The sequence below is a fragment of the Hylobates moloch genome, unplaced genomic scaffold, assembly GCF_009828535.3.
Source record: "Hylobates moloch isolate HMO894 unplaced genomic scaffold, HMol_V3 SCAFFOLD_9, whole genome shotgun sequence".
NCBI lineage: Eukaryota > Metazoa > Chordata > Mammalia > Primates > Hylobatidae > Hylobates > Hylobates moloch.
The window spans coordinates 120,285,326-120,311,863 of NW_026652284.1; the positions used below are offsets into that span (position 1 = coordinate 120,285,326).

A 26,538-nucleotide genomic window follows, 5' to 3' on the forward strand; every position below is an offset into this window, starting at 1 on the left:
TCGAGACCACGGTGAAACCCCGTCTCTACTAAAAATACAAAAAAATTAGCCGGGCGTGGTGGCGGGCGCCTGTAGTCCCAGCTACTCGGAGAGGCTGAGGCAGGAGAATGGCGTGAACCCAGGAGACAGAGCTTGCAGTGAGCCGAGATTGCGCCACTGCACTCCAGACTGGGCGGGCGACAGAGCGAGACTCCGTCTCAAAAAAAAAAAAAAAAAAAAAAAAAAAAATAAAGCATAATAAAGTATTGTGACATTTAAAAGAGTTACAGCATTAAACATGAAAATGTTTACATATGAAATAATATGATAGATTGGATTTGCTTCAAACTATTAGAGGAAACGGGGAAATAGGTAGGAATAATAGATGAGAAAAATCCACCAGGAATTGCTGCTTACTGAAGGCGGGTGACAAGCACGTGGGGTCATTATCTGAAGATGGTGCCTTCTGTGTGTGTGTGAAATCTCCGTAATAAAGCTGTGAAGTAAAGAACACACGGCGATGGCTGTGTCTGTGCCAGGCTACCCTCTGCAATGCCCTTTTGCTCAGGCACCTTCGCGAAAGTTGCCCAGGCCTGAGGTGGCTGTGGCTGGGATTCTCACTCCCCGCTGGACAGATGAGAGGCTGAAGGCAGGCCCAGGTCCCAGAGAACCAGTGCAGCTGCGATCGCAGCGCGTCTCTGCTCCGTCCACAGCACTCTGGTTTTTTTCCACAGATAACCTGAGTCGCTTTCTTAATAGACGGGCAGAGACATCTGGGTGGGCTTCACAGGAGAGATGTGTCTGTGGGGCTCGGCGGCCAGGCTCCCATCCCCAGGACGGGAGTGAAGAGTTCTCGCCCGCAGACCAACGGGGGCGCCGTGAGTGAGGGCAGGCCGGGTGCGGAGGAGTGCGGGTCGGGGCTGACAGGAACGCAAGCACCACAGAGAAGTAACCACTGGTGTCAGGACTTGGTATCTCTTCCTGGTGACCTGAAGGTTGACACCACCCCGTCCCTCTGAAAAACCTCCTGCTGGGCCAGGCTTGGCTTAAGAACTGTGTAGGGGGTGAGAGCCTGGGAGTGAGGGCTCCGGCGGGGGCACCTGCCCCAGGAAGGAGGGAGCCCTGGGCCCCGGCCAGATGCTGCCACGGAGCTTGCAACTCACCCGCCCACTCACGAGCCAAACGTCTCTAGCCCAGCACAGGCCAGATGGAGGACCAAGGTGGTGGGAAGACCGGACATGAACGGACACGGGTGCTGCTCTCAGACAGCTGCAGCCTGGAGTCATGACTCCTGCGCTCGGGTCAGCACCAGAGGAAATTAAATACCCCAATGCCCGGCTGCATCCAGCCAGTCAGTCAGGATGCTGGCAGGTGAGGGGAGGGGACAGGCACCCCTCTTTAGTAAAGGCCCCTGGGTGATGACAATACACAGCAGTCTACAAACCTCTAGTCCAGCAAGAGGGAGAATCTGAGGTGGAAAACAATAAACTCCATCCAAGAGACCCATAGTGTCGGGGAGGGCAGGACAGCGCCCCTCACAGCAAGGCCGGGGGACTGAGAGACCACAGCGTCGGGGAGGGCAGGACGGCGCCCCTCACAGCAAGGCCGGGGGACTGAGAGACCCATAGTGTCGGGGAGGGCAGGACGGCGCCCCTCACAGCACCGCCAGGGGGACCCAGGACAGAGCTGGCCTAAAGTGGGGCTTGAGGGAAAGAAGAGCCGTGGCCGATGTGCAAGTGACGTGCGCTGGCTCCTCTCTGCCAGCCTGGGGTGTGGGGCTGAGACTCCACAGACCACATTCCCGCTCTGCCCATGGGTGCTGGCGGGAGGCCTCAGGACCACAGAGGGAAGAAGCGATCTGCTCTTTCCCTGGGCCTCCCCTTGCCCCTTGAGTGTTTTCTGTCTACAGTTCCTGCAGGTGCCCCCCAGTGACATCGCACCTCACTTTCAAGACCCCAGGTACCCCCTTCTCAAATGGCTGTGGCAGCTCCATGACCCCCCAAACTTCTCTAACAAGATGGCAACTCCGAGGGACCACACCCCTCCTTGCAGCCACCCCATAACTGGCACACCTCAGTGTCGTCCTCTGCCTGCCCGGGCCCAGCTACCAACGTTACACCTCGGACACAGTTCTCCATAGCGAATCTTCTCTGTTCACTAACCGGGTGGCTCCTCACTCCTGACCAATGCCAGGAGAACTTTCTCTGCCTCCACTCTCAATGCCACTAAGAATCCAGGCAAATGGGGCCCCAAATAACAACCAACTACTTGAGCAGAAATTGGGTCCGGTCACCTCCACCCATACCTCCACCTCCATACCAAGAAGGAAACAAAAGCCCCGGAATGCCTGCCCTGCACACGAGCCATGACGTGCTCCAGCGGTGCCATCTGGAGGGGGACAGCTTTGAAATTATCACTGTAACAAAGGGGCACCAGGAGGTAACAGCACCATCACCAACAGCTGGCCACTGGCCATGCATCAGGCCTGGCCTCTAAGGCTGCTCTTTAGATCAACCTGCCGGGCATGGATTTGACTCCTACTTTATGAAGAGCACTCAGTGCACAGTGAGGCCCTGCCCAGGCGAGCGAAGCCAGCTTGGGGTGGAGTTGAGGCTGCAGAGGGCTCCGCGTGGCTCCAGCCCGTGGGTGTTCATCTCAGCCCAGCAAGTGGACAGCTGGGAACAGGTCTGCAGACAGGGTGGGCGTGGGAGGAGCCACACGCCCCCCACCTCCCACGCACTAGGAAAGGCTCCAGACATTTCCCCACCACAGACGCCACCCACGGACAACAGAGGCAAAGACCCAGAAGGAAAACCTCCTGTCGAAGGTTTCTGAGGAACAAAGAGGCACGTGGTGTGTGGAAAGCCAATCAAGTCATCCTATTTCTCTTTTCTCACAAAAAGAGAAGAATTTCTCTTGTCATCTGAGCCAGCAAACCACTGCATCTTCCCCAGTATTGAATTTCTCGAATCCAATTGCTTCTCCAGGCTGAACGCAAACGTTCCTTCCCTCTGCCTATTAATCACTGGGAGGTCCCTATTGATCCCAGAGCCATCTGGGTTTGTATCAGGAAAACTGTAAAAACTGCTCATTAGTGGAGCCAGTGGGGGTTGCAGAGACAGCTCTGGCCAGGGAGTCCAGAGCCCAGGCTCTAGCGGGCCTCTGCCATGGGCTCACTACTGACCGCGGGCCTCCATCTCCCCACATCAGCTGAAGGGATGAGGGCACATCAGGATGCTTTCTCCTTGTTTCTAGAAATTACGTTTCTGAGGGACTCTCCTCATTTCCTTTCAGACTGAAAAACAAGGTACAAAGAAAATCCACACAAAAACTCATCTGTAACTCAGACTGCAAAGGAACACAGAGGGATGAGCAATGCCAACACAGTATAAATAAGCTTCAATAACAACCTGCAAGAAGACTGGGCTCCACACGATTAAGCATCACTTTGATGATTCACAAGGTTCTTTGGAATGTTTGAAGGAATTAAACAAGAAACAAAAAGACACAGGCGAGAGGAGGAGCCAGACAGTTGAGTTGGGGGCTGCTCTGGGCTGGGATAAACAGGACTGTGCAGCACCCACATAACCCCCAGGAGATGGGGTTGCCCAGAAACCACTTCCTCCAAGGATCCTCGAGGAGAAGTTGTGGAGCTCCCAGGTTGGCCATTGCCTGTGGAGCTCTTCCCTGCCCCTCTCGCAGCAAAGCCATGCCATGATCCATGTGGGTGCTCTATCAAGACACAGCCAGAGCTGGCTGCTCAGATCCCGCCGGCAGTCAATATCCCCAGCAGCCGCAGCGTTTGGGCACTTCGGTGCCAGGTCCGCTGCATCCTCTAAATGCGGTGTCCCTGCAGCAAGCGAGGGGGACAGAGCTGGGCATCTTAAAGCATGTAATGAGATAACATCTATTATCATATATTATAAAGAGGTTTATGCATACATGAGGGTTGTCATGAAATTTAATTTCAATGGTTTGATAATTAAGCAAAAAACCCACAATTATCATATCTTAATTTTCCAGTAAATTTGCTCCTGCTGCTGCCAACACTGTATTTTCCTAAGAAAATTCATGCGGTTCCACTAAGGAGAGACATCCACTGTTTCTGGTTGTGCATGGAAACTGGACGAGGAGGGAAGGCCAATTCTGGGGACGCAGCCTAGGGAACCATGGGCAACTCCCACAGAAAGGCGGGCGGTGGAGAACAGGTGGCTGGTGCTCAGCAGCCCGGTTCCAGCTCCAATTGACTGCATGCCCCTGGTGGGTCTCGACCTCTTTTACTCATAGGGAAAAATGAGTGCAAAGCCCACTCCCTGTAGAACTGCCTATGAAAGTGGTGTCTTTCCCAACACCGCCCCGGGGTAGAAATGCAAGTTAATACAGATCTCCAGCTGCTCGACTGGGGACAGGGCTCTGAATGTCATGACCAAAGGCATGGGGCCCAGGAAACAGAATCACCAGGCACCAAGCATCGCAAATCACATCTGGCAAAAGCAAGGTTAACTAATGGTCCTTAATTACAGAACTGATGTATCACACATGCCACAGAAACTCACAGGCTGAGGGATGAGTCACCAATTTCCAAAGGACCTTTTAAAGGAGAAATTAGGAAGGTGAAAAAGTACTTTCCACATCCAGTCGCTTCAATATTCCATCATAAAGTATGAGACTAACAAGATCTCGCTAAGAAATATGGTAAGAGCGGCATTGCTAGTTTCTAAAAACTCTAATATTCACAGTCTATGAACACCTCTTTCACACTTACCACCCCACCACACTCCCCTCCACCATGCTGCTCCCCCTGCCTGCACGGCTCTCCCTGGCACACTGGCCCTGGCCACCTCCTGCTCACTCGTCACGTCGTGCTGTAAATGAATGTTTATGCCCCACAAAATCTACATGCTGAAAACCTACCCTCCATGGTGATTATATTAAAGGGCAGCGCTTCAGGGAGGTGATCAGCTCATGAAGATGGAATCCACGTGATTAGGATCAGTGTTCTTCTAAATGAAGCTTGAGAAAAACCCTTTGCCCCTCCCACCATGTGAGGACACAGTGAGAAGCCTACATCTATGGAGCAGGAAATGAGCCCTCACCACCCACAGAATCTGCCCAGCGTCTTGATCTTGAACCTGCAGCCTCCAGAATCAGAAATAATTTTCGGTTGTTTATAAGCCACCCAGTCTATGGTATTTTGTTATAGCAGCTCAGCATTTCCATATTCTCATCACCTCCTCCAGGAAGCCCTCCTAGCCACCCTCCTTGGCCCCCCAGTCCTAGGCCCCCCTCCTATGTGCTTTGCATTCTCCTCACACTGTATAACAATTGTCTGTTTGTGTCCTTTTCTTCCATACCTAAATATAAGTGTAGTGAAAACACAGGCAGCACCACACATACTCAGCAGCTTCACTCCCAGCAGGGCCTGGCACCTCGGAGATACACAGTAAATACTTGGTGAATTAATGAATGAACACCCTGGACATCAAAGGCCCAGTCTGCTTCTCCATCTCACCCTTTCTTCTGCTGGGTGAAGCTGGACTTTACAATCCTGAACCCAACTTACCAAAGGCTGCACAGAGCAGAAGGTGGGAAATAAACAGAATTTTGCCCCCGCCCTGGCCTCTCTCACACCATCCCAAGCGTGGCTCCAGCATCGTCTCCCCTTGGTGTGTGGAGCAGCAGGGCAGAGCCTGAATGTCAGACAGATGGGGTTCCACAAAGTGGCTTTGATCAGCCACTCAGTTTGCTTATCTATAAAATGAGGACACTGTTCCCACATGAGAATATTATGAGGACTGAATGTGACTTCATATGGGAAGTGCTCGGTAAATACTATTTCCATCCTCTCTTCCCCCAGGAAGCATGTTGCTCCTCCTCGTGCTGTTGGGGACACATTTCTATCCATAGCTCTTGCACTGGGTGAGATGAGATCACCCCTTCCTACTAGGAGGGAGGAGAGGCAGCAGGCACCACAATTATCTAACTGGGGTTGGTCTCTCAGATTGCAGGCCACCTTTGAATGCCGGTTCTGCAAACGGCAGCATCAAAGCCATGTTAATTCCAGGAATCTGGCTCTTCCTTTAAGAGGAGGCTGTGCTATCTTGCACAGAAAAGTTCTGTGCACCTGCCTCCCTCCAAGGTAGCAGTGAGAGCACCACCTTCCGCTCCCGCTGGTAGAGATGAAGCTGGAGTCTCAGCCCGACTACTGCCTGCACCTCCAGGCAGAGCCCACGTCCTCCCCATTCCAGAGGGCAAAACGCAGGCAGAGGAAGCTTCTTTAGGTTTAGCACAGCCCGGGGGTGGGGGTCGGGGGGGTGGTGGCAGGGGTGCCTCCTCGTAGGGGAAGGGGAGAGCCAGGAGAGGGGTTCAGCTCAGGACTCTGGGAAGGAACTGGATACTCAAGACACAAAGCCTGGATGGACAGGGACCAGGTCTGAGGTCTGTAAGGTGCTGTCCAGCGTTGCGAAGTAAGGTACAGCCATTTCCACTTCCTCCACCTGCACTGCTCTGCACAACCCCTCCATGGAGGCCGAGTGTGCATCTGACCCACAGGAGGCTGGTGAGGCACTGAGAGAGGTTTGGGAAAGGGAGGGGAAGGGAATCATGCATTCTAGGGCTCAGGGCTCAAGCCTCCCAAACAGGCACTCACGGCAGAGTTGCATGGATTCATGGGTGTCCCCAGCAGTGGGCACAGCGGGGGGAGCACCTAAGATGACTTCCCAGATGGACATAACCTCATGACCTCTAGTTCACCCACCGCTCCCACCCAGCCCGGGACAGCAAGATACCCTTGTCAGGCAGAAAAGGGCAGCTGCTCTGGCTGGGTTAGACACTTGTCCCAATGCGTTGCCAATCCCCAGCGAGGAGGGGCCCTTATTTATTCTTCACGGCACGCCTGAAGCCTGACACGGGGCTTACCACACAGCAAATTGCTGAAGTATCAATATTTATTGAATGAATATTTTATGAATAAATAAAAGAATATGCGAGTTAGAAGCATTCAGAAATGAGAATTTAAGCAAAAACTTAATAACAAAAAAGCCTGAAGCACAAGACTAATTGTGATTATTTGCAGCTGGGATTGTTAATGTCCTCAGCCTCGCATTGCCAAGAATGAGTCAAGCTTACTATACAGGACAAGCTTAGCAATTTATAATTTCTTTAAAGTGTTTTATACTAGTGTCATAAGAAGACCAGATTTATGTTCTCTGGGATCTTGGACTACATCAAGGTATTTATACAAGAAAGAGCAATCCGAGGGCCAACAGTTCCCTATACAGCAGCACTGGACCCAGCACTGCCAAAGGCGTAGACCCCAGAGGATGCATCAATGCTCCCTGAAGGCACCTGTCCTCATCCTGAGGAACCTGAGGTGCCGCAGCATCCAGCCACAGCCCTCACGGCTCATACACACAGAAGCATACACCAGTCCCACGCGCATACCCACACCCAAGTGACAAGTCCTGTCCAAGGGATCTTGGGAAGGAGGGTTTCCTGGCACCTCTCAAAGACAGGCCATAAATGCCCCCCAAGCCACTGAATCTCTAGCTTCCAGCAGCCCAAACAGGACCTGCTACAAGGCTGCAGGGCCTGGCTTGACATTCATGCATGTCATTAACAATAATCATATTAAATATGAATACCCTGGAAGCCACCTCACAGTGAGAGCATTAGCATGGAAATGAATAAAGTGGCATATTTACACAATGAAATATTAATAGCAGTTCAAATGAAAGAACTAGATTTATGTTTAGCTCCAAAGAATAATGCTGATTTTTAAAGTTTTAAAAGGACATATATGATATGCAACCACTTACGTCATTAAAAAAAACTCTCGGCCGGGCCCAGTGGCTCTTGCCTGTGATTCCAGCACTTTGGGAGGCCAAGGTGGGCGGGTCACAAGGTCAGGAGTTCAAGACCAGCCTGACCAACATGGTGAAACCCCATCTCTACTAAAAATACAAAAACTAGCCGGGTGTGGTGGCGGGTGCCTGTAATCCCGGCTACTCAGGAGGCTGAGGCAGGAGAATCGCTTGAACCCAGGAGGTGGAGGTTGCAGTGAGCCAAGACTGTGCCACTGCACTCCTGCAAGATTCTGTATCAAAAAAACAAAAAACAAACAAGCAAACAAACAAGCTCTCAAAATAATGTTTGGTTGGGGATATATGTCTATACAATAAAGTAGTAAAACATGGATATGAAATGATACCATCACCTCTAAGAAAGAAATTACCCAAAAGAGGAAGGAAAGAGAAAGGAAGATGGGATGAGGTGGGCAGAAGAGGAGAGTTTAGCTATTTTTACTTTTATTTTTCCCAACATTTTCTTCTAAAAAATTTCAAATATAAGGTGAAAAAAATTTACACTGAACACCCCATATGCCCATTAAGAGACGCTACTGTTAACATTATACTATATTTGCGTTAGCACCTAATGTGTTCATCTGCCCATCTATTAATCTGTCAGATATTTTATAGAACTCGAAGACTATTGTAGATATCACTCCCCGACCCCAAACCCTCCAGTGTGCATATCATTAACAGAGCTCAACACTGGCTTAGTTTTTCCTTCTGACATAAAGCTGATACATCATGAAATGTACAAATCTCAAGTGATTATTTGCCGAGTTTTGACGAATAGATACACGTGTGTAACCCAAAACCCTACTGATGTATATACAACATGACCATCACCTAGAAAATTACCTTATGCCCTTTCCCGATCAAATCCTGTTCCAATCTCTCCAGAAGGAATCAACGTTCTGCTTTTTTCCATCATAAACTGGTTCTGCTTGTTCTATAGGTTGGTGTAAAAGTAATGGCTGTTGTCACCATTAAAAATAATGGCAAAAGCTGTGATTACTTTTGCAGCAACCTACAGCATTTCATATCAATGGAATCACATGGCATATGCACTTTGGGTAAGGCTCCTTTCACCCAGCATCCTGTTCCTGAGAGGTGCCCGTGCTGTTCTGTGTAGGAGTAATTCATTCGTTTTTGTTGCAGAGTACTGCACCATTCCGTTTGTAAGAAAACACCACCATTTGTTTGTCCGTTCTCCTGTAATGGACACCTGGCCTCTATTTTCTGGCTAGGAACGTTGTATAGGTCTTCTTGTGACCATATGTTTTATATTATCCTTAAATAAATAACTAGGGTTGAAATAGCTGGGCAAAGGGTAAGTGTATATTTAATTTTATAGGATATCCCCAGACCTTTTTCCAAAGCAGCTGCACTATTTTATATCCCCACCCACAAGGCATGAGAGTTCCAGTTGCTTCACACCCTCACCAACATTTGGTGCTGTTTTTAACCATCCTGATGAGTGTGTCATGCTGTCTCATCGTGGTTTGGACTTACATTCCACCACTGATTGATAATGTTAATGTTGCTATTTAAAAAAACATTTTATTTCCTTAAAACAAATGAAAGAGGCAGAGAGAGACAGAGAGAGAGAGAGAAAGATCTGGGGCAAATAAAACAAAATCTAGGATGTGGGCATGCCAGTTTCTAAGTTATTTTCTGTATGTTTGAAGTCTTTAGCAATTAAAAATAAAAATATTATTCCATCTAAAATTCCATCTGTAAGTGTATGTTCCTAGAACCCAGGCTGGGCTTGGAGGCACAGCTTCTTAGTATGGAGGGAGGTTGAGTGGGGAGTGGGTCAGGGGCCACTGAGGGGCTCTGCCATGGAAGGACAGCATCACCCACGAGTCACTGAGCTCCACCTGCCTCCGGGCATGCCCTGGCCTCGCTCCTGACCAGCTCTCACTTCTGCATCAGCTCCTCACTCACCTCTGCAGGGCCAGGGGTCTCCTGAGGCTGACCTTGGCCAGCGATTGGTAGTGCCGCCTCTCTTTGCCCTACAGAGACTGGGCTTCGGTGACTGTGCTCCCCTCCCGAAGGTCTGAGCCTTGCCTGTCTTTCTGTAGCATTAATTCCTCAAAGGAATTCCTATTGATGCTGACATGCAGTTCCCAAACTGATGCCAAATATTTCTAGATACCACCTCTTTCTTTTTTTCTTTTTTTTTTGAGGCAGAGTCTCGCTCTGTCGCCCAGGCTGGAGTACAGTGGTACAATTGATCTCGGCTCACTACAACCTCTGCCTCCTGGGTTCAAGTGATTCTCCTGCCTCAGCCTCCTGAGTAGCTGGGATAACAGTCATGCACCACCATGCCCGGGGTAGTTTTTGTATTTTTAGTAGAGATGGGGTTTCTCCATGTTGGCCAGGCTGGTCTCGAACTCCTGATCTCAGGTGGTCCGCCTGCCTTGGCCTCCCCAGAGTGTTAGGATTACAGGCGTGAGCCACCACACCCAGCCCAGATACCACTTTCTTAAGAATTTAACAGCAAAGATGCCCAGATGCTGCTGGGTCCTCAAATGTGGGCTCTGAAAGCACACGTTGCTACTTCCTCAGACGCCATCCGGCTTTACCTACTTTGCACTTAGCTCTAATTTAAAACCACTCCAGATTCTCCCACCAAACTTGAATAGTCACTACAGTATCTCTGAAAGGGAGACAAACTGCCCATCCTCTGGGGACTCGGGGTGGATTATCTCCACACCCTCCCAAGCAGGGTGGTGAAGGCAGAGGGTGGCCTGCGGCGGCGTGAGGGTCTATGGGACACTTACCGCTGGCACTCGCCGGCGTGCAGGATGAGCGCCTCGCTGCTCCTGGTGCTGACGGTCAGCTCGTGCTCGGTGGAGTTGAAGACATCCAGGAGGAGGTGACACTGCCGGGTACTGCGTTAAAGACAAAAGAAAGTTCAGAATCCTCTGACAGCCACAGAGGAGTGACTTTCCCTTTCTCTCCTCTCCAAAGACTTCCCACCACTTAAGAGGGGCAAAGTATATCAAAATGCCAAGTGCTCCCAGGCTCAGAGGATTACGGAGACTGGTTCTGAACACGAGTGTGAACTCTAAGGAGTGGGTGTAGGCATCAGGTCCTCCTTGGGCCTAGGGTCCTGGGGACATGTGCTCACAGCTCAGCCATGCCTTTTACCAACCAAGTGGCCTTGGGAAGGTAACCCGAATTCTCCAAATCTCGATATACACTGATGACTGGAACACCTGACTCTGAAGTTTGATCATCTGCAGAGAAACACAGGCATACAGTGCCATTCCAGGATGCTGTGTCCAAGCCAGCATCTTCAGCTACCAGGTTCCACGCTAGGCCCTGAAGCGTGGCGACGCGTGTCCTGCTTGTGTGTGTGTGCACATCCAGCGCGAGCTTCTCCCATGCGGGCAACTCTAGAACTGGGGCAGACACTGGGGGTTTACTCATCACTCTCTGAAGCCTCTACTCCTTTGTTTCCTCTCCTCCAAAGGTGACAAGTAAAATGCTCAAGTTCCCATTGTTCCTTGCAACGGCTGGTCCACGTGGTGAAGCTCTAGCCAGTAAGGCACAGTCCCCTAGAGACTTTCCTTCCCAAATACAAATGCAATGTCCTGGGAGGAGAAGGCTTTTGCCCTTCCACCTTCCTCATTCCCCTTCCTTCCTCCCTAGAAGCAAGCAGGATGCCCAGAAGCTCAGTAACCATCAGGGACACTGAGGACAAAAACCACAGACTGTGGATGGCAGAGCAGGGTCGGAGGTGCTTGACAGCAGTCACTTCTTTGGGTGGCCGTGGCAGCCCTGCACTGCCGCCCTCTCTCTAGCCGTACGAGCTCCATGTACAAAGTGGAAAAAATCAACCCCACACATGCCATCTGTGTCCGTCACCATCTGATAGGTTAACATCACAGTTGAATGCTTGCCGAAAACTCATACGGTATCTCAGACACCAAGTATCACAGTCAGCACATAACAGGTCATCGATAAATGTCTGCTGAGCTCAGTGGATGGCTGCACCCACGACAGGACAGACAGAGATGACAGCAACTGAGCAGAGGCCATTCTTCTTGGAAGAGCAGGGTAAACAGTTTCCATGGGGGGAGAAAACACAGAGAAAAAGATCTGTGCTCTGGGTCACTATTATTAGCCTAGTGTGACTTCAAAACATGGCCTTCCAAAGGGCATTTGAATTCTCAAATGTATTTCTCCAAGTGGGAGGCAAGGCTTTGCTGGTTGTTAAAGGAAAGTCCGGTCAAAGGAAAGGGACAATCGCCTGTGACTTCATCACAACAGCCTCGGGGGTGTCCGTGGAGCCGCATCTGCACTGGAGACGGAGGCTCAGGAGAGGACAGGCATGCTGCTGTGATGCCCAAGGCCCTGGATGCAGAGCTCGAAACCTTTGGCTTTTTCCAATAGATGTGGACCTCTATTCATTCCAAAGCCACACATGTCCTCGGCAATTTCCAGAGAGGGGAACTGAGGCACAGGGGGTACAGTGACAGGCCCAGAAGTTCACGCACACACATATACACTCTCATACACATGCACACACAAGTAGGACTTTGTCAAAAGCCCACAGGGCATCTGTGAAATATCAATTTTTCAGAACATGGGCGTGTGACCTACTCTCAGGCAGAAAGCGGGAGCATGTCGCCATTTCTTTTTCTTTTTTTTTTTTTTGGACAGAGCCTCACTCTTGTCGCCCAGGCTGGAGTGCAGTGGCACAATCTCGGCTCACTGCAAGCTCCACCTCCTGGGTTCAAGCGATTCTCCTGCCTCAGCCTCCTGAGTAGCTGGGATTACAGGTGCCCGCCACCACGCCCAGGTAATTTTTGTATTTTCAGTAGAGACAGGGTTTCACCATGATGGCCAGGCTGGTCTCAAACTCCTGACCTCAGGCAATCTACCTGCCTAGGCCTCCCAAAGTGTTGGGATTACAGGCGTGAGCCACGGCACCCAGCCACATGTCACCATTTATATCATGTAGCACAGCGTCAACAGGGTGCCGCACACCTTGAGATGACAGCTCCCATCAGTTGAGTCTGGGTTTTCTGGGTGGGGCTGCCTTCCCCAGAGGTTTGGCGCTTGGAAAACATTCATTAGCTCTGACAGCTGCCTACAAGAGGCCTCTTCGCTCAGCTTACAGAAAAATGAGCTTCCGAGAATGAAGATCTATTCCTCTGTTGTCATAACTTCATGAAATCTTTAATCACAGCAAAATCTTTCATCAGAAAAGGGAAATCCTAAAACATTTATCAGAGGAGGAAAATTGAAGTGATTTTTTAAAAGCCTGGAATAAAAGGTTCAAATATATTTTGTTTTCACTCACAGAATAGAGTGCTTAGGAAACGGCACAGGAATGAGCAGCATCGATACACAATGCGTTTCTGTCCTCTTGCTCTTCTTTTTTCTGACTCACTGTCTGAGTGTGGGGGCGTCTGGATCTAGTGTTTCTATTCCTTCTAATTGTTGACATGATGATGTACTGGTGGAGCTTGGCTTCCTATCTGTTATTCATAAGTTTCCTTTCCCAGACTGCAGCAGTGGTTTGTGCCATCATAATGTCATTTATCTGTGTACCTTTCCATATGGCTTTGGATGCTTGGTTTTAAGGCTGATGCTCTGAGCATATGGTTTACCTTAATTCTTGTTTGCTTTTTGGGTTTGTTTTTTTTTTCTGGACACATCTATCTGAACTATGGGGAAATCTAAGAAAGCTTCCCGGAAGAGCTGAGACCAGGGCGAGTCTCTGAAGGGGACAGACACGTTTGCCTGGCTTAGAAGAGACAAGGGAACAAAGTCCCAGCAGCATGGAGGAGCCCAGCTATTTTGGGAATCTGGAGTCAGGTTGAGTGTGGGACACCAGGCTGCCAGGTGAAAAAAAGAAGCCCTTTTTCAGCAAAGACAGCAGTTACGTATTAATAAAACCACTCCGATATAGTGAGTGGGCACTGTTTCTTCAGCCCCAAATGGGAGATTTTATTAAGTATTTCATCCAACAAATACCTCCTGAGGAACTAAATGAAAAAGACAAGATCCCTACATTCATGGCTATTATACTTTTGTGAGGGAAAAGGGCAGGACAGATGGGGTTGTTTTAAAAAATAAAATTTGTGTCATTTTTTTATAAAATTATTTAAAAAGTTGAAAAAGATTGTTGAATAAAAGATTAAGACATACAATCAATACCAGTCATACACATCAACTAAAAACAATTACAAGACAAACTTTTTGAGAAAATACATTTATAATAGCAACACAGTCCACAACACAGGTAGAAATAAATCTAACAAAATATATACACGATATTTATGTAAAAAATTATAAATTCATGGAACAATATTAAAGAAGAAAAATAAGTGTAAAGATGTACAGGTTGAGTATGCTTGGACCAGATGTGCTTCAAATTTTGTTTTTTTTTTTTTAGATTTTGGAATACTTGCATTATACTCGCCAAGTGAGCATCCCAAATCCAAAAATCTGAGATGCAAAACACTCCAATAAACATTTCCTTTGAGCATCATGTTAGTGCTCAAAAAGTTTTGAATTTTGGAGCATTTCAAGTTTGGGGATGCTCAACCCACGTTATGTTCAAAGATGGAAAGACTTAATATTTTTAAAGAAGTTATCTCTTCCAAATTTCTATAAACTCAGAGCAACTCAATAAGAAAAATCCCAACAGGGTTTTGTTAAAACAATGATGTGGGAGGTTTTTGGAAGGAATCTGGCCTACTAGATGTCAGGAATTGTTATAAAGCTGTAATCATGAAGACAGAGGCACTTGGGGCAGTGACAGAGAAATACATTAGTGAAAGAAAAGATAGCTACAAAGCAGACCTGTGAATATAAGGAAACTAGAGAGATGACTGTATTGGTGGTGTTGATTAATTAGGACAAGAGTCACTGAATAGTGCTGGGAAAAATGACTATGCAGGGACACAGAAAATTGGATCCCTACCTCACATCATATATAAAAATAAATTCCAAACAGAATGAATAGCTAAATATAGACAAACAATATTTAAAAATCTTTAGAAAAAATATAGATGAATAGTTCATGACCTTAGAAAAAAGAAAGATTTCTCAAATGAGTTACAATACATATAAAATATAAAGGAAAAGAATAAAATGTTTGGCTGCATTAAAATTAAGAATTTTGGTACAATGAAAAACATCAAAAACCAAAGCAAAGACAAGCTTCATTTTTAATGTGTTGCAAATATCTTTTCACAGGCATTTGCAACACATTAAATTGAGTAAGGATTTGAATTCTGAATTTATAGAGAACTCCTATAAATCAATAAGAAAAAAATGACCCAATAGAAAATCAAGCAAAGGACAAAAATCAACAATTTAAAGTAGGGGAAACCTAATGACCAATAAACAGGAACAGAAGCTCAATCCAACTAGTAGTTAGAGAAATGGAAATAAACCCCAAGAGTATTATTTCTCACCCAACCTATTGGAAATATTTTTAAAGTGTCCCAGTACCAAGAGTTGGTCAAGCTATAGATCAACAGGAAATATAGGAATTCTTGTCACTGCTGGTAGGGATACAAATTGGTACAACTCCTTCAGAGAGAAAAAGAGTTTGACCTAACAATTCCATTTGTAGCTGCCTATCTTGGATCAACTCAGAGTCTGGTAAAAGGGCACATTCAAAAGTGTTCAATGCAACATTGTTTATAAAAGTAAAGAACTCCTTTTAACTAAGTGCACGTCAACTGGAGAGTAGATACAGACAAAAAATGGTAGAGTTAAATGATGGAAACCTATGCAGAGGTGACAATGAATTTAAAAGAACTATATGCCCCACCACAGACAAATCTCATATTAAAACTGCTGGGTAAATAAGTTGCAGAAGATATACAACATATATGTACATCAAATTTTAAAATGTTTTAAAATACTCGATATTGTCTATAAACATCAAATTTAAGAGTAGTCATTCATGCTAAAAGAGCAAGAGACACAGTGTGGAAGAATATACAGAGCTTTAACAGCATATTTTTATTTCTTTAAATTAAAAACATAAAAGCAAATATAATATACTGAAATATTAAAAATGGACAAGTCTGTATGGTAGATAAATTGATACCTCCTAGACCTTTATTTATGTTTCTTATACTTGAAATGTCTTATAAAAAGTTACTTTTAAAGTCACTTAGAATACTGTGTTAGCCTGGGATCCCCCCAGAAAGCAGAGCCTGAGAAAAGGGTTTGCACAGAGCTAGTGCTTAGGGAAGGGATGCCAGGAAGCATGTAGAGTAGGCAGAGTGGGCCAGCAGAGGAGAAGGCGATGCCAGAGGGCACGTTACTGTGCGTCGCTGAGCTGGCGGCCCTGTGGGCAGCTGGGGCTCAATCATCCTTCTGTGGAGCCAAGGGGACTGCGCCTCATACTGTGTGCTTGAGGCACAGAAGAGGAAATAATTGCTCTCCCAACTCTTTCCCTCACTAGTCAAGCTTTTCCCCAGAGGGGTCAGTTCTCTCACACTTCATTCATGCACTGTGCAGAGAGACTACCCATAGCCACCCAAACCTACAGCCTCAGAGAAGGCAGTTAGAATATTCCAGAAAGCAAGAGATGCTCAGGACGGCTATGGTAAGGTGCTGTCAGGTGACACCTGCATCAATTTGGTTGCCATGGCAATAGCTAGTCTAAAAGTGGGCTACTATATGAGGCAGGGCATAAGACGTATGACACAAATATTTTTTAAAAATTAAGTGAATCTCTTGACATTAACATGGATGTTTTAAAATGACTTCAGATCTGATGGCAAACAAGGGCCTCCCTGAAGAAATGATGTTTCAGTTAGGAATCCAATGACAAGAAAGCAATCATGTGATGGTCCTGGAGGACAGCTTTCCAGAGAGAATGAGCACTTAAAGCAAAAACCGTAAGGCCCAGTGTGATCAAGGAACAGAACAAGCAGAGAGTGGTGCAGGAGTAAAAACAGAAGAAAGGTCATGGGGAAATATTCATATTTCATTCCCAGCATAATGGGAAGCTATTTTGAGAGTTTCAAGCAGATGAGTGACATGAATTGGTTTGTATTAAAAAAAAAATGGTGAGTTCCAATTCTAGAAAAGATAGAGTAAGCACAATCTACCCTGTCTCTCCCACTGAATGCAACTATAAATCATAGAATGCACTGAGCTGAAGATGAAGACTCAAAAAATAAATGTTAGAAGGTGGATCACAGTAGGAGCCAGAAACTGAAGTTATTCTGAACTGGCAGTGAGCTGCATCTCTCTCCAGTACTACCTGGCCTCAACTGAAAGGCAGCATGGAGTCCAGAGGCGTGCCCTGGGTATAGCCTGACAGAGCTCCAGGGGCAGCCTCTCTTCCTGGTCCAACAAGTGGGAAAAGGTACTATGAAGGGCCACAGACAGTAGGAGAATCCCTGAGTCTTTTCCCTTTTTTCTTCCCTTTTCTCTCAGCCCAGCCTCAAAGCAAACCACAGGAGATAATGACATCAGAGCAGTCTTGGCGGGTCAGGCTCACACACCTCCCTCATACAAACCACCTCACTGACCCAAAGAGCTGAGGTCCCAAAACCATGGGGCCAGTTTGCATCACTCTGATTTCCTTCTCTGTGCCTCTGGACAGTCAGTCCTCCATGTAGACACACAGAAGGGGAAGCTCACATTCTGGCTTTGTAGCAGGCACATAGGGATAGGAGCCCCCAGTCACTTGGGAAGATTTCAGAAAGGAGATCGATTCAGAGAGCAGACAAAGTCAAGCATGAACTCCTAAGCTCACCAGGGAGCTGAGCTTGAGAGAATCAGACCCTCAAGAGCAAACCACGGGCTTTGATAACTGATCTCCAGGCAAGAATGCCGACGGGCACCCACATGCGGCTGATCCAAGGAGCACCACAAATGCTTTGAAACTGGAACTGCAGCACAGCCTGCAAAAGGTACACTGCTTTAAAATAAAAAAAAAAAAGTACCAACATTTTCCTCAGTATTCAAACAAGACCTCAATGCCTCCCAATATTATAGTCAAGATGTCCAGAATACGATCTAAAATAACTCAACACAGAACCAAGAAAATATCAAGTCATGAGGAAAAAGTAACAGACAATAACTTCAAGATGACTGTCTTATTAGAAAGAGACTTTAAATGCATTCCAAGAAGTGACCATACTTGAAACAAGTGAAAAGATGGAAAATCTCAGCAAAAAAGAAGACATAAAAAAGAATCAGAAAAACTTAAGCAAAAAAAAGAAAAAAAGAAAAATTCACCAGATGGTGAATTATCTTAGTAACTGAGAGGACAAGTAGACATAAAATCAGAAAGAATATAAGATAAACAAAATTACCATTGACCACCCAGATCTCACTAATACTCAGAGAACATTCCACCAAAAGCAGCAGAATACTCATACAACCCAAGTGTACGTGCAATATTTACCAACAATCACATTCCAAGACCATAGGTGGGGGGGTGGGGGAACTCTAACAACTGTAAAATAAAAATCATACAATGTGTTTTTGGGATCAGTAAGGAATTAAACAAGTAAATGTGAAGATAGATTAACAAATCATCCAATGGAAACAACGGGGGAAAATAAAACAGAAAAAAAAACACTCTTATGGGACAACAAAACCTCGAAAAATGATGTCACAGGAGACTAAGAAACAAAGAAGAAAATAACATGCCATTTTTAAATAAATAATGGCCACATCCCCCAAAAAAACTGGCAAACGACACAAACAGATTCAGAACCCAAAAAGTTTTTTGTTTTTGCTGTTGTTGCTATTTTTTGTTTGTTTGTTTTTGAGACAGAGTCTCGCTCTTTCACCCAGGTTGGAGTGCAATGGCGCAATCTTGGCTCACTGCAACCTCTGCCTCCTGGGTTCAAGCGATTCTCCTGCCTCAGCTTCCCAAGTAGCTGGCATTACAGACATGCACCACAACACCAGGCTAAACGTTTTTTATGGTATTTTTAGTAGAGACGGGTTTTTGCCTTGGCCAGCCTGGTCTCGAATGCCTGACCTGAGGTGATCCACCCGCCTCTGCCTCCCAAAGTGCTGGGATTACAGGCATGAGCCACCATGACCGGCCCAAAAACTATTTTTTTTAATCCCTGCCTGGAAATATAACCAAACTGCAGAAAGCTAAAGAACAGAAGCCACCTGGAAAGCTGTCAGAGCAAACAATGCATCCTGCACAGGGAAACAATGCATTCCACACAGAGGAGACAGTGCATCCTACCCAGGGAGACAATGCATCCTACACAGAGGAGACAATGCATCCCACACAGAGGAGACAATGCATCCTACACAGAGGAGACAATTCATCCTACACAGAGGAGACAATGCATCCCACACAGAGGAGACAATGCATCCTACACAGAGGAGACAATTCATCCTACCCAGGGAGACAATGCATCCTACCCAGGGGAGAAAATACATCCCACACAGGGGAGACAATGCATCCCACACAGGAGACAATTCATCCTACCCAGAGAGACAATGCATCCTACACAGGGAAACAATGCATCCTACCCAGGGAGACAATGCATCCCACACAGAGGAGACAATGCATCCTACCCAGGGGAGACAATTCATCCTGCCCAGGGAGACAATGCATCCTACCCAGGGGAGAAAATACATCCTACACAGGGGAGACAATGCATCCTACGGAGACAATGCATCCTACCCAGGGGAGACAATGCATCCTACACAGGGAAGACAATGCATCCTACCCAGGGAAGACAATGCATCCCACACAGAGGAGACAGTGCATCCTACCCAGGGAGACAATGCATCCCACACAGAGGAGACAATGCACCCTACACAGGGAAGACAATGCATCCTACCCAGGGAGACAATGCATCCCACACAGGGGAGACAATGCATCCTACCCAGGGGAGAAAATACATCCCACACAGGGGAGACAATGCATCCCACATAGAGGAGACAATGCATCCCACACGGGAGACAATGCACCCTACCCAGAGAGACAATGCATCCTACACAGGGAGACAATGCATCCTACCCAGGGAGACAATGCATCCCACACAGAGGAGACAATGCATCCTACACAGAGGAGACAATTCATCCTACCCAGGGAGACAATGCATCCTACACAGGGGAGGCAATGCATCCTACAAAGAGGAGACAATGCATCCTACCCAGGGAGACAATGCATCCTACACAGGGAGACAATGCATCCTACACAGGGGAGGCAATGCATCCCACATAGAGGAGACAATGCATCCTACCCAGGGAGACAATGCATCCTACCCAGGGAGACAATGCATCCTACACAGGGGAGGCAATGCATCCTACACAGAGGAGACAATGCATCCTACACAAGGAGACAATGCATCCCACACAGGGGAGACAATGCATCCTACACAGGGGAGGACAATGCATCCCACACAGGGGAGACAATGCATCCTACACAGGGGAGACAATGCATCCTACACAGGGGAGACAATGCATCCTACACAGGGGAGGCAATGCATCCTACACAGGGGAGGCAATGCATCCTACACAGGGGAGGCAATGCATCCCACACAGGGGAGGCAATGCATCCCACACAGGGGAGACAATTCATCCTACCCAGGGAGACAATGCATCCTACACGGGGAGGCAATGCATCCTACACAGGGGAGGCAATGCATCCTACACAGGGGAGGCAATGCATCCTACCCAGGGAGACAATGCATCCTACACAGCAGAAACAAAACAACAAATTTTTCTAAAGTCTGAAGAATCCTAATAAAAAACCAAGGAGGGCAGAAAAAGTGAATCATTTTTAAAATGCTGAAAGAAAAGAATGTTAACTCAGAAGTCCATATCCATTAAAGTATCTTTCAGGAATAAAAGTAAAGACATTCTCAGATAAAGGAAAATTAAGAATGTCAGTCATCACTAGAACTTTTCTAAAAGAACTGGTAAAGAAAGTCCTTTAAACAAAAGGTGAATAATAATACAGGGAAACCTGAACCCGAAGAAAAAAGAGTAACAAAAATGTTAAGTATCTGGTTAAATGTAATTTCCTATTAAGTTACTTAAAAGATACATAATGGACTGGGCGCAGTGGCTCATGCCTGTAATCCCAGCACTTTGGGAGGCCGAGGCAGGTGGATCACAAGGTCAGGAGATCAAGACCATCTCGGCTAACACGGTGAAACCCCGTCTCTACTAAAACTACAAAAACAAAATTAGCTGGGCGTGGTGGTGGGCGCCTGTAGTCCCAGCTACTTGGGAGGCTGAGGCAGGAGAATGGCATGAAACCGGGAGGCAGAGCTTGCAGTGGGCCTAGATCATGCCACTGCACTCCAGTCTGGGCGACACAGCAAGACTCTATCTCAAAACAAAGCAAGACAAAACAAAACAAAACAAAACAACGAACGATATATGATGAATACGAGCTAAAATTATAACATTGGGTATACAATGGGGTATACAATGTATACAGACTTAATACATTATACAACTAAGACATGAGGAGGGGTAAGATAAAAGAGCCTATATTTGAGATTCCACCAAGTGATAAAATATTATTTCTAAGTCAACTATGAAAATCTAAGAGCACTTATTATACTCCCTAAAGAAAACACTAAAACAGCTCTACAAAGAGATAAAGTTAAAAGCTCAATGCTTTAAAAATCAAATAGTTTAAAAGAACATAAAAAAGGAGAAATGGAACAATAAACAACAGAGTGAATAAACAAAAAACAAACCAAAAATAAAATGGTAGACCTCAATTCAAACATACCAAGAATTACATTAAATATAAATGACCTAAATAGTCTCATTAATAGACAGAGATTGTCAGAATACATTTAAACAACAAAAAGAAAAACACTCAACTACATGCTATCTATAATAAATCCACTCTAAATATAATGGTATAGATATGTTTAAAGTAAAAGAATTATACCAAGAAAACACGAGTCAAAAGAATACTGGGCTGTTATATTAACATCAGACACCTAGAGGGACATTATATAATGATAAAAGCATTAATTCACCAAGAATACACAATAATTATTAATGTGTATGAACCTAACTATAGAGTTTCAAAATACATGAAATGAAAAAAGAAAACTCAAAGGATAAATGAACAAAATCACAATTAGAGACTTCAACACTCTTCTCTCAGTAATTGATAGAACACAGACATGACATCAATAAAGACATAAAAGTAATAAACGCCACCAACCACTTCATACTGACTGATAATTAGTGAACACTCCACCCACCAAGAGCAGAATATACATACTTCCCAAGTGCACAGCAACATTCAACAAGGTAGACCATATTCTAGGCCACAGAAAAAATCCTGAACTAATTTAAAATATAAAGCATACAAAGTATCTTCTCTGACCAAAACAGAATTAACCTAGAAATCAATGGCAGAAGGAAAGCTAGAACATCTCCAACTATCTGGAAATTTAATCAATGCACTTCAAAATAACCCACTGTTCAAAGAGGAAGCCCCAAGAGAAATAAAATATTTTGGAGTGAACAAAAATAAAATACGATATATCAAAATTCTGTGACTGGAGCTAAAGCAGTACTTAGAGAAAAATCTATATCATTAAGTGATTATATCAGAAAGAACGGCTTCAAATCAATCAGCCTATCTTCCATCTTAAGAAACCAGAAAAACATGGTACTGGTACCAAAACAGATATATAGACCAATGAAACAGAACAGAGGTCTCAGAAATAACACCACACATCTACAACCATCTGATCTTTGACAAACCTGACAAAAATAAGCAATGGGAAAAGGATTCCCTATTTAATAAATGGTGCTGGGAAAACTGGCTAGCCATATGTAGAAACCTGAAACTGGATCCCTTCCTTATACCTTATACAAAAATTAACTCAAGATGGATTAAAGACTTAAATGTAAGACCTAAAACCATAAAAACCCTAGAAGAAAACCTAAGCAATACCATTCAGGACATAGGCATGGGCAAAGACTTCATGACTAAAACACCAAAAGCAATGGTAACAAAAGCCAAAATAGACAAATGGGGTCTAATTAAATTAAAGAGGTTCTGCACAGCAAAAGAAACTACCATCAGAACAGGCAACCTACAGAATGGGAGAAAACTTTTGCAATCTGCCTATCTGACAAAGGGCTAATATCCAGAATCTACAAAGAACTTAAACAAATTTACAAGAAAAAAACAACCCCATCAAAAAGTGGACAAAGGATATGAACAGACACTTCTCAAAAGAAGACATTTATGCAGCCAACAGACATATGAAAAATGCTCATCATCACTGGTCATCAGAGAAATGCAAATCAAAACCACAATGAGATACCATCTCACACCAGTTAGAATGGCGATCATTAAAAAGTCAGGAAACAATAGAGGCTGGAGAGGATGTGGAGAAATAGAAATGCTTTTACACTGTTGGTGGGAGCATAAATTAGTTCAACCATTGTGGAAGACAGTGTGGCAATCCCTCAAGGATCTAGAACTAGAAATACCATTTGAGCCAGCGATCTCATTACTGGGTATATAACCAAAGGATTATAAATCATGCTACTATAAAGACACATGCACACGTATGTTTATTGTGGCACTATTCACAATAGCAAAGACTGGGAACCAACCCAAATGTCCATCAGTGATATACTGGATTAAGAACATGTGGCACATATATACCATGGAATACTATGCAGCCATAAAAAAGGATGAGTTTACGTCCTTTGCAGGGACATGGATGAAGCTGGAAACCATCATTCTAAGCAACTATTGTAAGGACAGAAAACCAAATACCACATGTTCTCACTCATAGGTGGGAGTTGAACAATGAGAACACATGGACACAGGGCGGAGAACATCACATACCAGGGCCTGTTGGGGGGTGAGGGGCTGGGGGGGATAGCATTAGGAGAAATACCTAATGCAAACGGCGAGTTGATGGGTGCAACAAACCAACATGGCACATGTATACCTATGTAACAAACCCGCACATTGTGCACATGTACTCTAGAACTTAAAGTATAATAATAATAAAAAAAGAAACCAGAAAAAGAACAAATGCTTAAAGGAAGCATAAGAAGGAGATGATAAAGGGCAGAAATGAATTAATTAAAATGAAAGCAGACAAATAGAAAAATATCAATAAACTAAAAAACTGATTCTTTAAAAAGATCAATATAATTGATAAACCTCTAGCCACAATTACAAAGGAAAAAGGAGAGAGAACACAAATGACCAGCATCATAAATAAACGAGGGAATACCACTTCAGCCACAAACATTAGAAGGACCATAAGGAAATACTACAAACAACTCTACTCACGTAAATGTGACAACTCAGATGAAATGGACCAGTTTCTTGAAAGTCACAAACTACAAAAATCCATCCAAGAAAGCACTTATCCACTGCTAGTAGTGATGGAAAATGGTACTAACGCTCTGGAAAACAGCTTGGCAGTTTCTTACAAAGTTGAATAGTGAGAAACACATCATATAATCCAGTAATCCCAGTCCTAGGTATTTATCCTAGAGAAATGAAAACTTAAATAGGTAGCCTGAAAAGTCCTATATCTATTAAATAAATTAAATGTATTGTTTTAAAAATCATTCTGAAAAAGAAATCTCTATGCCCAGATTGTTTGCTTATGCATTCTACCAAGCATTTCAAAAAGAAATAATTCTATACAATCTCTTCCAGAAAATAGTAGAAGAAACACTTCTCAAAACGTTTTCTGAGGCCAGCATTATCTAACACCAAAACTAGACAAAGACGGAAGAAAAAACGACCACAAATACCCTTCGTACCAATAATCCTCAACAAATTTTTTGATACCAAAAAAGCATCTGACAAAACTCAAATTTCATTCATGATTTAAAAAAAAAAAACACTCAACCAACTATTAATAGAAAAAAATCCCCTTAATCTTCAAAAAATATGGATGCTAAAAAGTACAGAATGCTGATGAATAAAATCAAAGACCTACATAAACAGAAGTATATGCAGTGCTCACAGATTGGAAGGTGCAATATACTTATCAATTTTTCCCAAGTTAATCCATAGATTTAACGAAATTCCAGTCAAAATCCTAGAATGACACTGTAGATGTAGACAATCTTATCTGAAGATTTATATGGAAATACAAAGAAACAATAGACAGAACAATTAAAAATAAAAGAAAAAACTCTGAGGACTCAAGAGTTTTAGAGGATTCCACCCAATTTTAGTAGTAAAAGATTTACTGTAGGGTACGCTAACATAGTAGTAAAGACTTATTCTAGGGTACACTAATATAGTAGTAAGGACTTACTACAAGGTACACTAATCAGGACAGTGTTGTATTGGTGAAAGAATATCCACATAGTTCTCTGGAGCAGAATAAAGTGTCCAGAAACAGAATTACACACAGATACAGTCATTTTATTTTTGACTAAGAAGAGAATTCAATGGAGAAGAGATAATCCATTCAACAAATAGTATTGGGACAACTGGATTCCACTTGTCAAAAAAAAAAGGAAAAGAAATTTAAACTTCACAATTTATACAAAAGTTACTCAAAACACACAGGTAAATGCAAAACAAAACTGTACGATTTTACAAGAAAACATAAAAGAAAAAAAAGCATAACCAAAAGTAGGATCCATAAAAGGAAAATTAGATTCATTAAAATTAAAAATATATCTCTGTGAAAGACACTGTTAAATGAATGAAAAAGTTACGGAATTCAAGAAAACATTTACAAATTACATATCAGATAAAGGGCTTGTATCTATAATATATTTAAAAAACTTTTGAAACTCAACATCAAGAAAACAAATAACCTAATAAAACACTGGGCAAAAAGACTTAAAAAGGTACTTTACCAAAAAGCCAGAAAGACAACAAATAAGCACATGAAGAAAGGATCAATGTCATTCATCACTAAGAAAGCACAAATTAGGCTGGGTGCGGTGGCTCATGCCTATAATCCCAGCACTTTGGGAGGCTGAGGCAGGTGGATCACCTGAAGTCAGGAGTTCGAGACCAGCCTGGCCAACATGGTGAACATGTTTGTGAACAACAAAAACCAAAACCTCATCTCTGCTAAAAATACAAAAAACTAACTGCATGTGGTGCCATGCGCCTGTAGTCCCAGCTACTCAGGAGGCTAAGGCAGGAGAATCGCTTGAACGTGGGAGGCACAGATTGCAGTAAGATGAGCTCGCACCACTGTACTCCAGCCTGGGTGACAGAGTGAGACCCTGTCACAAAAAAAAAAAAAAAAAAAAAAGTGCAAATTAAAACTACAGGAAGATACCACTACATGCCTATTAAAATGGGTAGAAAATCTTTTGAAAACTGACAATACCACATGCTGATGAGGAAACAGAGAACTTATCCACTGCTAGTAGAGATGAAAAATGGTACTGCCACTCTGGAAAACAGCTTGGCAGTTTCTTACAAAGTTGAATAGTGAAAAAATACATCCTATAATCCAGCAATCCCAGTCTTCGGTATTAAACCTAGAGAACTGAAAACTTAAATTCACAAGAATCACTCTACATGAGTATTTACAGCAGCTCTATTCATAATCACAAAAAGCTGGGAACAGCCCAAAGGTCCTTTAAACAGTGAATGGATCCACAGGCTGTGACATACCTGTACAACGGAAAGCAACTCAGAAATAAAAAGGATCAAACTGTTGATAGACTCAGTGACACAGACAGATCACAGAATGCGGAATGAAAGAAGCCATCCCAAGAAAGGAACACACAGTAT

At 44.5% G+C, this 26,538-nt stretch overlaps 1 protein-coding gene across 3 annotated transcripts in view; it reads right to left on the minus strand.

Moving 5' to 3' along the window:
• The window catches only part of TRAPPC9 (trafficking protein particle complex subunit 9), a 736,107-nt gene that overhangs the window by 242,819 nt on the left and 466,750 nt on the right, over positions 1-26,538 (minus strand). For all 3 annotated transcript variants that reach the window (XM_058444536.1, XM_058444535.1, XM_058444534.1), the window contains one exon: positions 10,613-10,723. In XM_058444536.1, the coding sequence (XP_058300519.1) occupies positions 10,613-10,723 (111 nt within the window). The remainder of the gene's footprint in view (positions 1-10,612; positions 10,724-26,538) is intronic.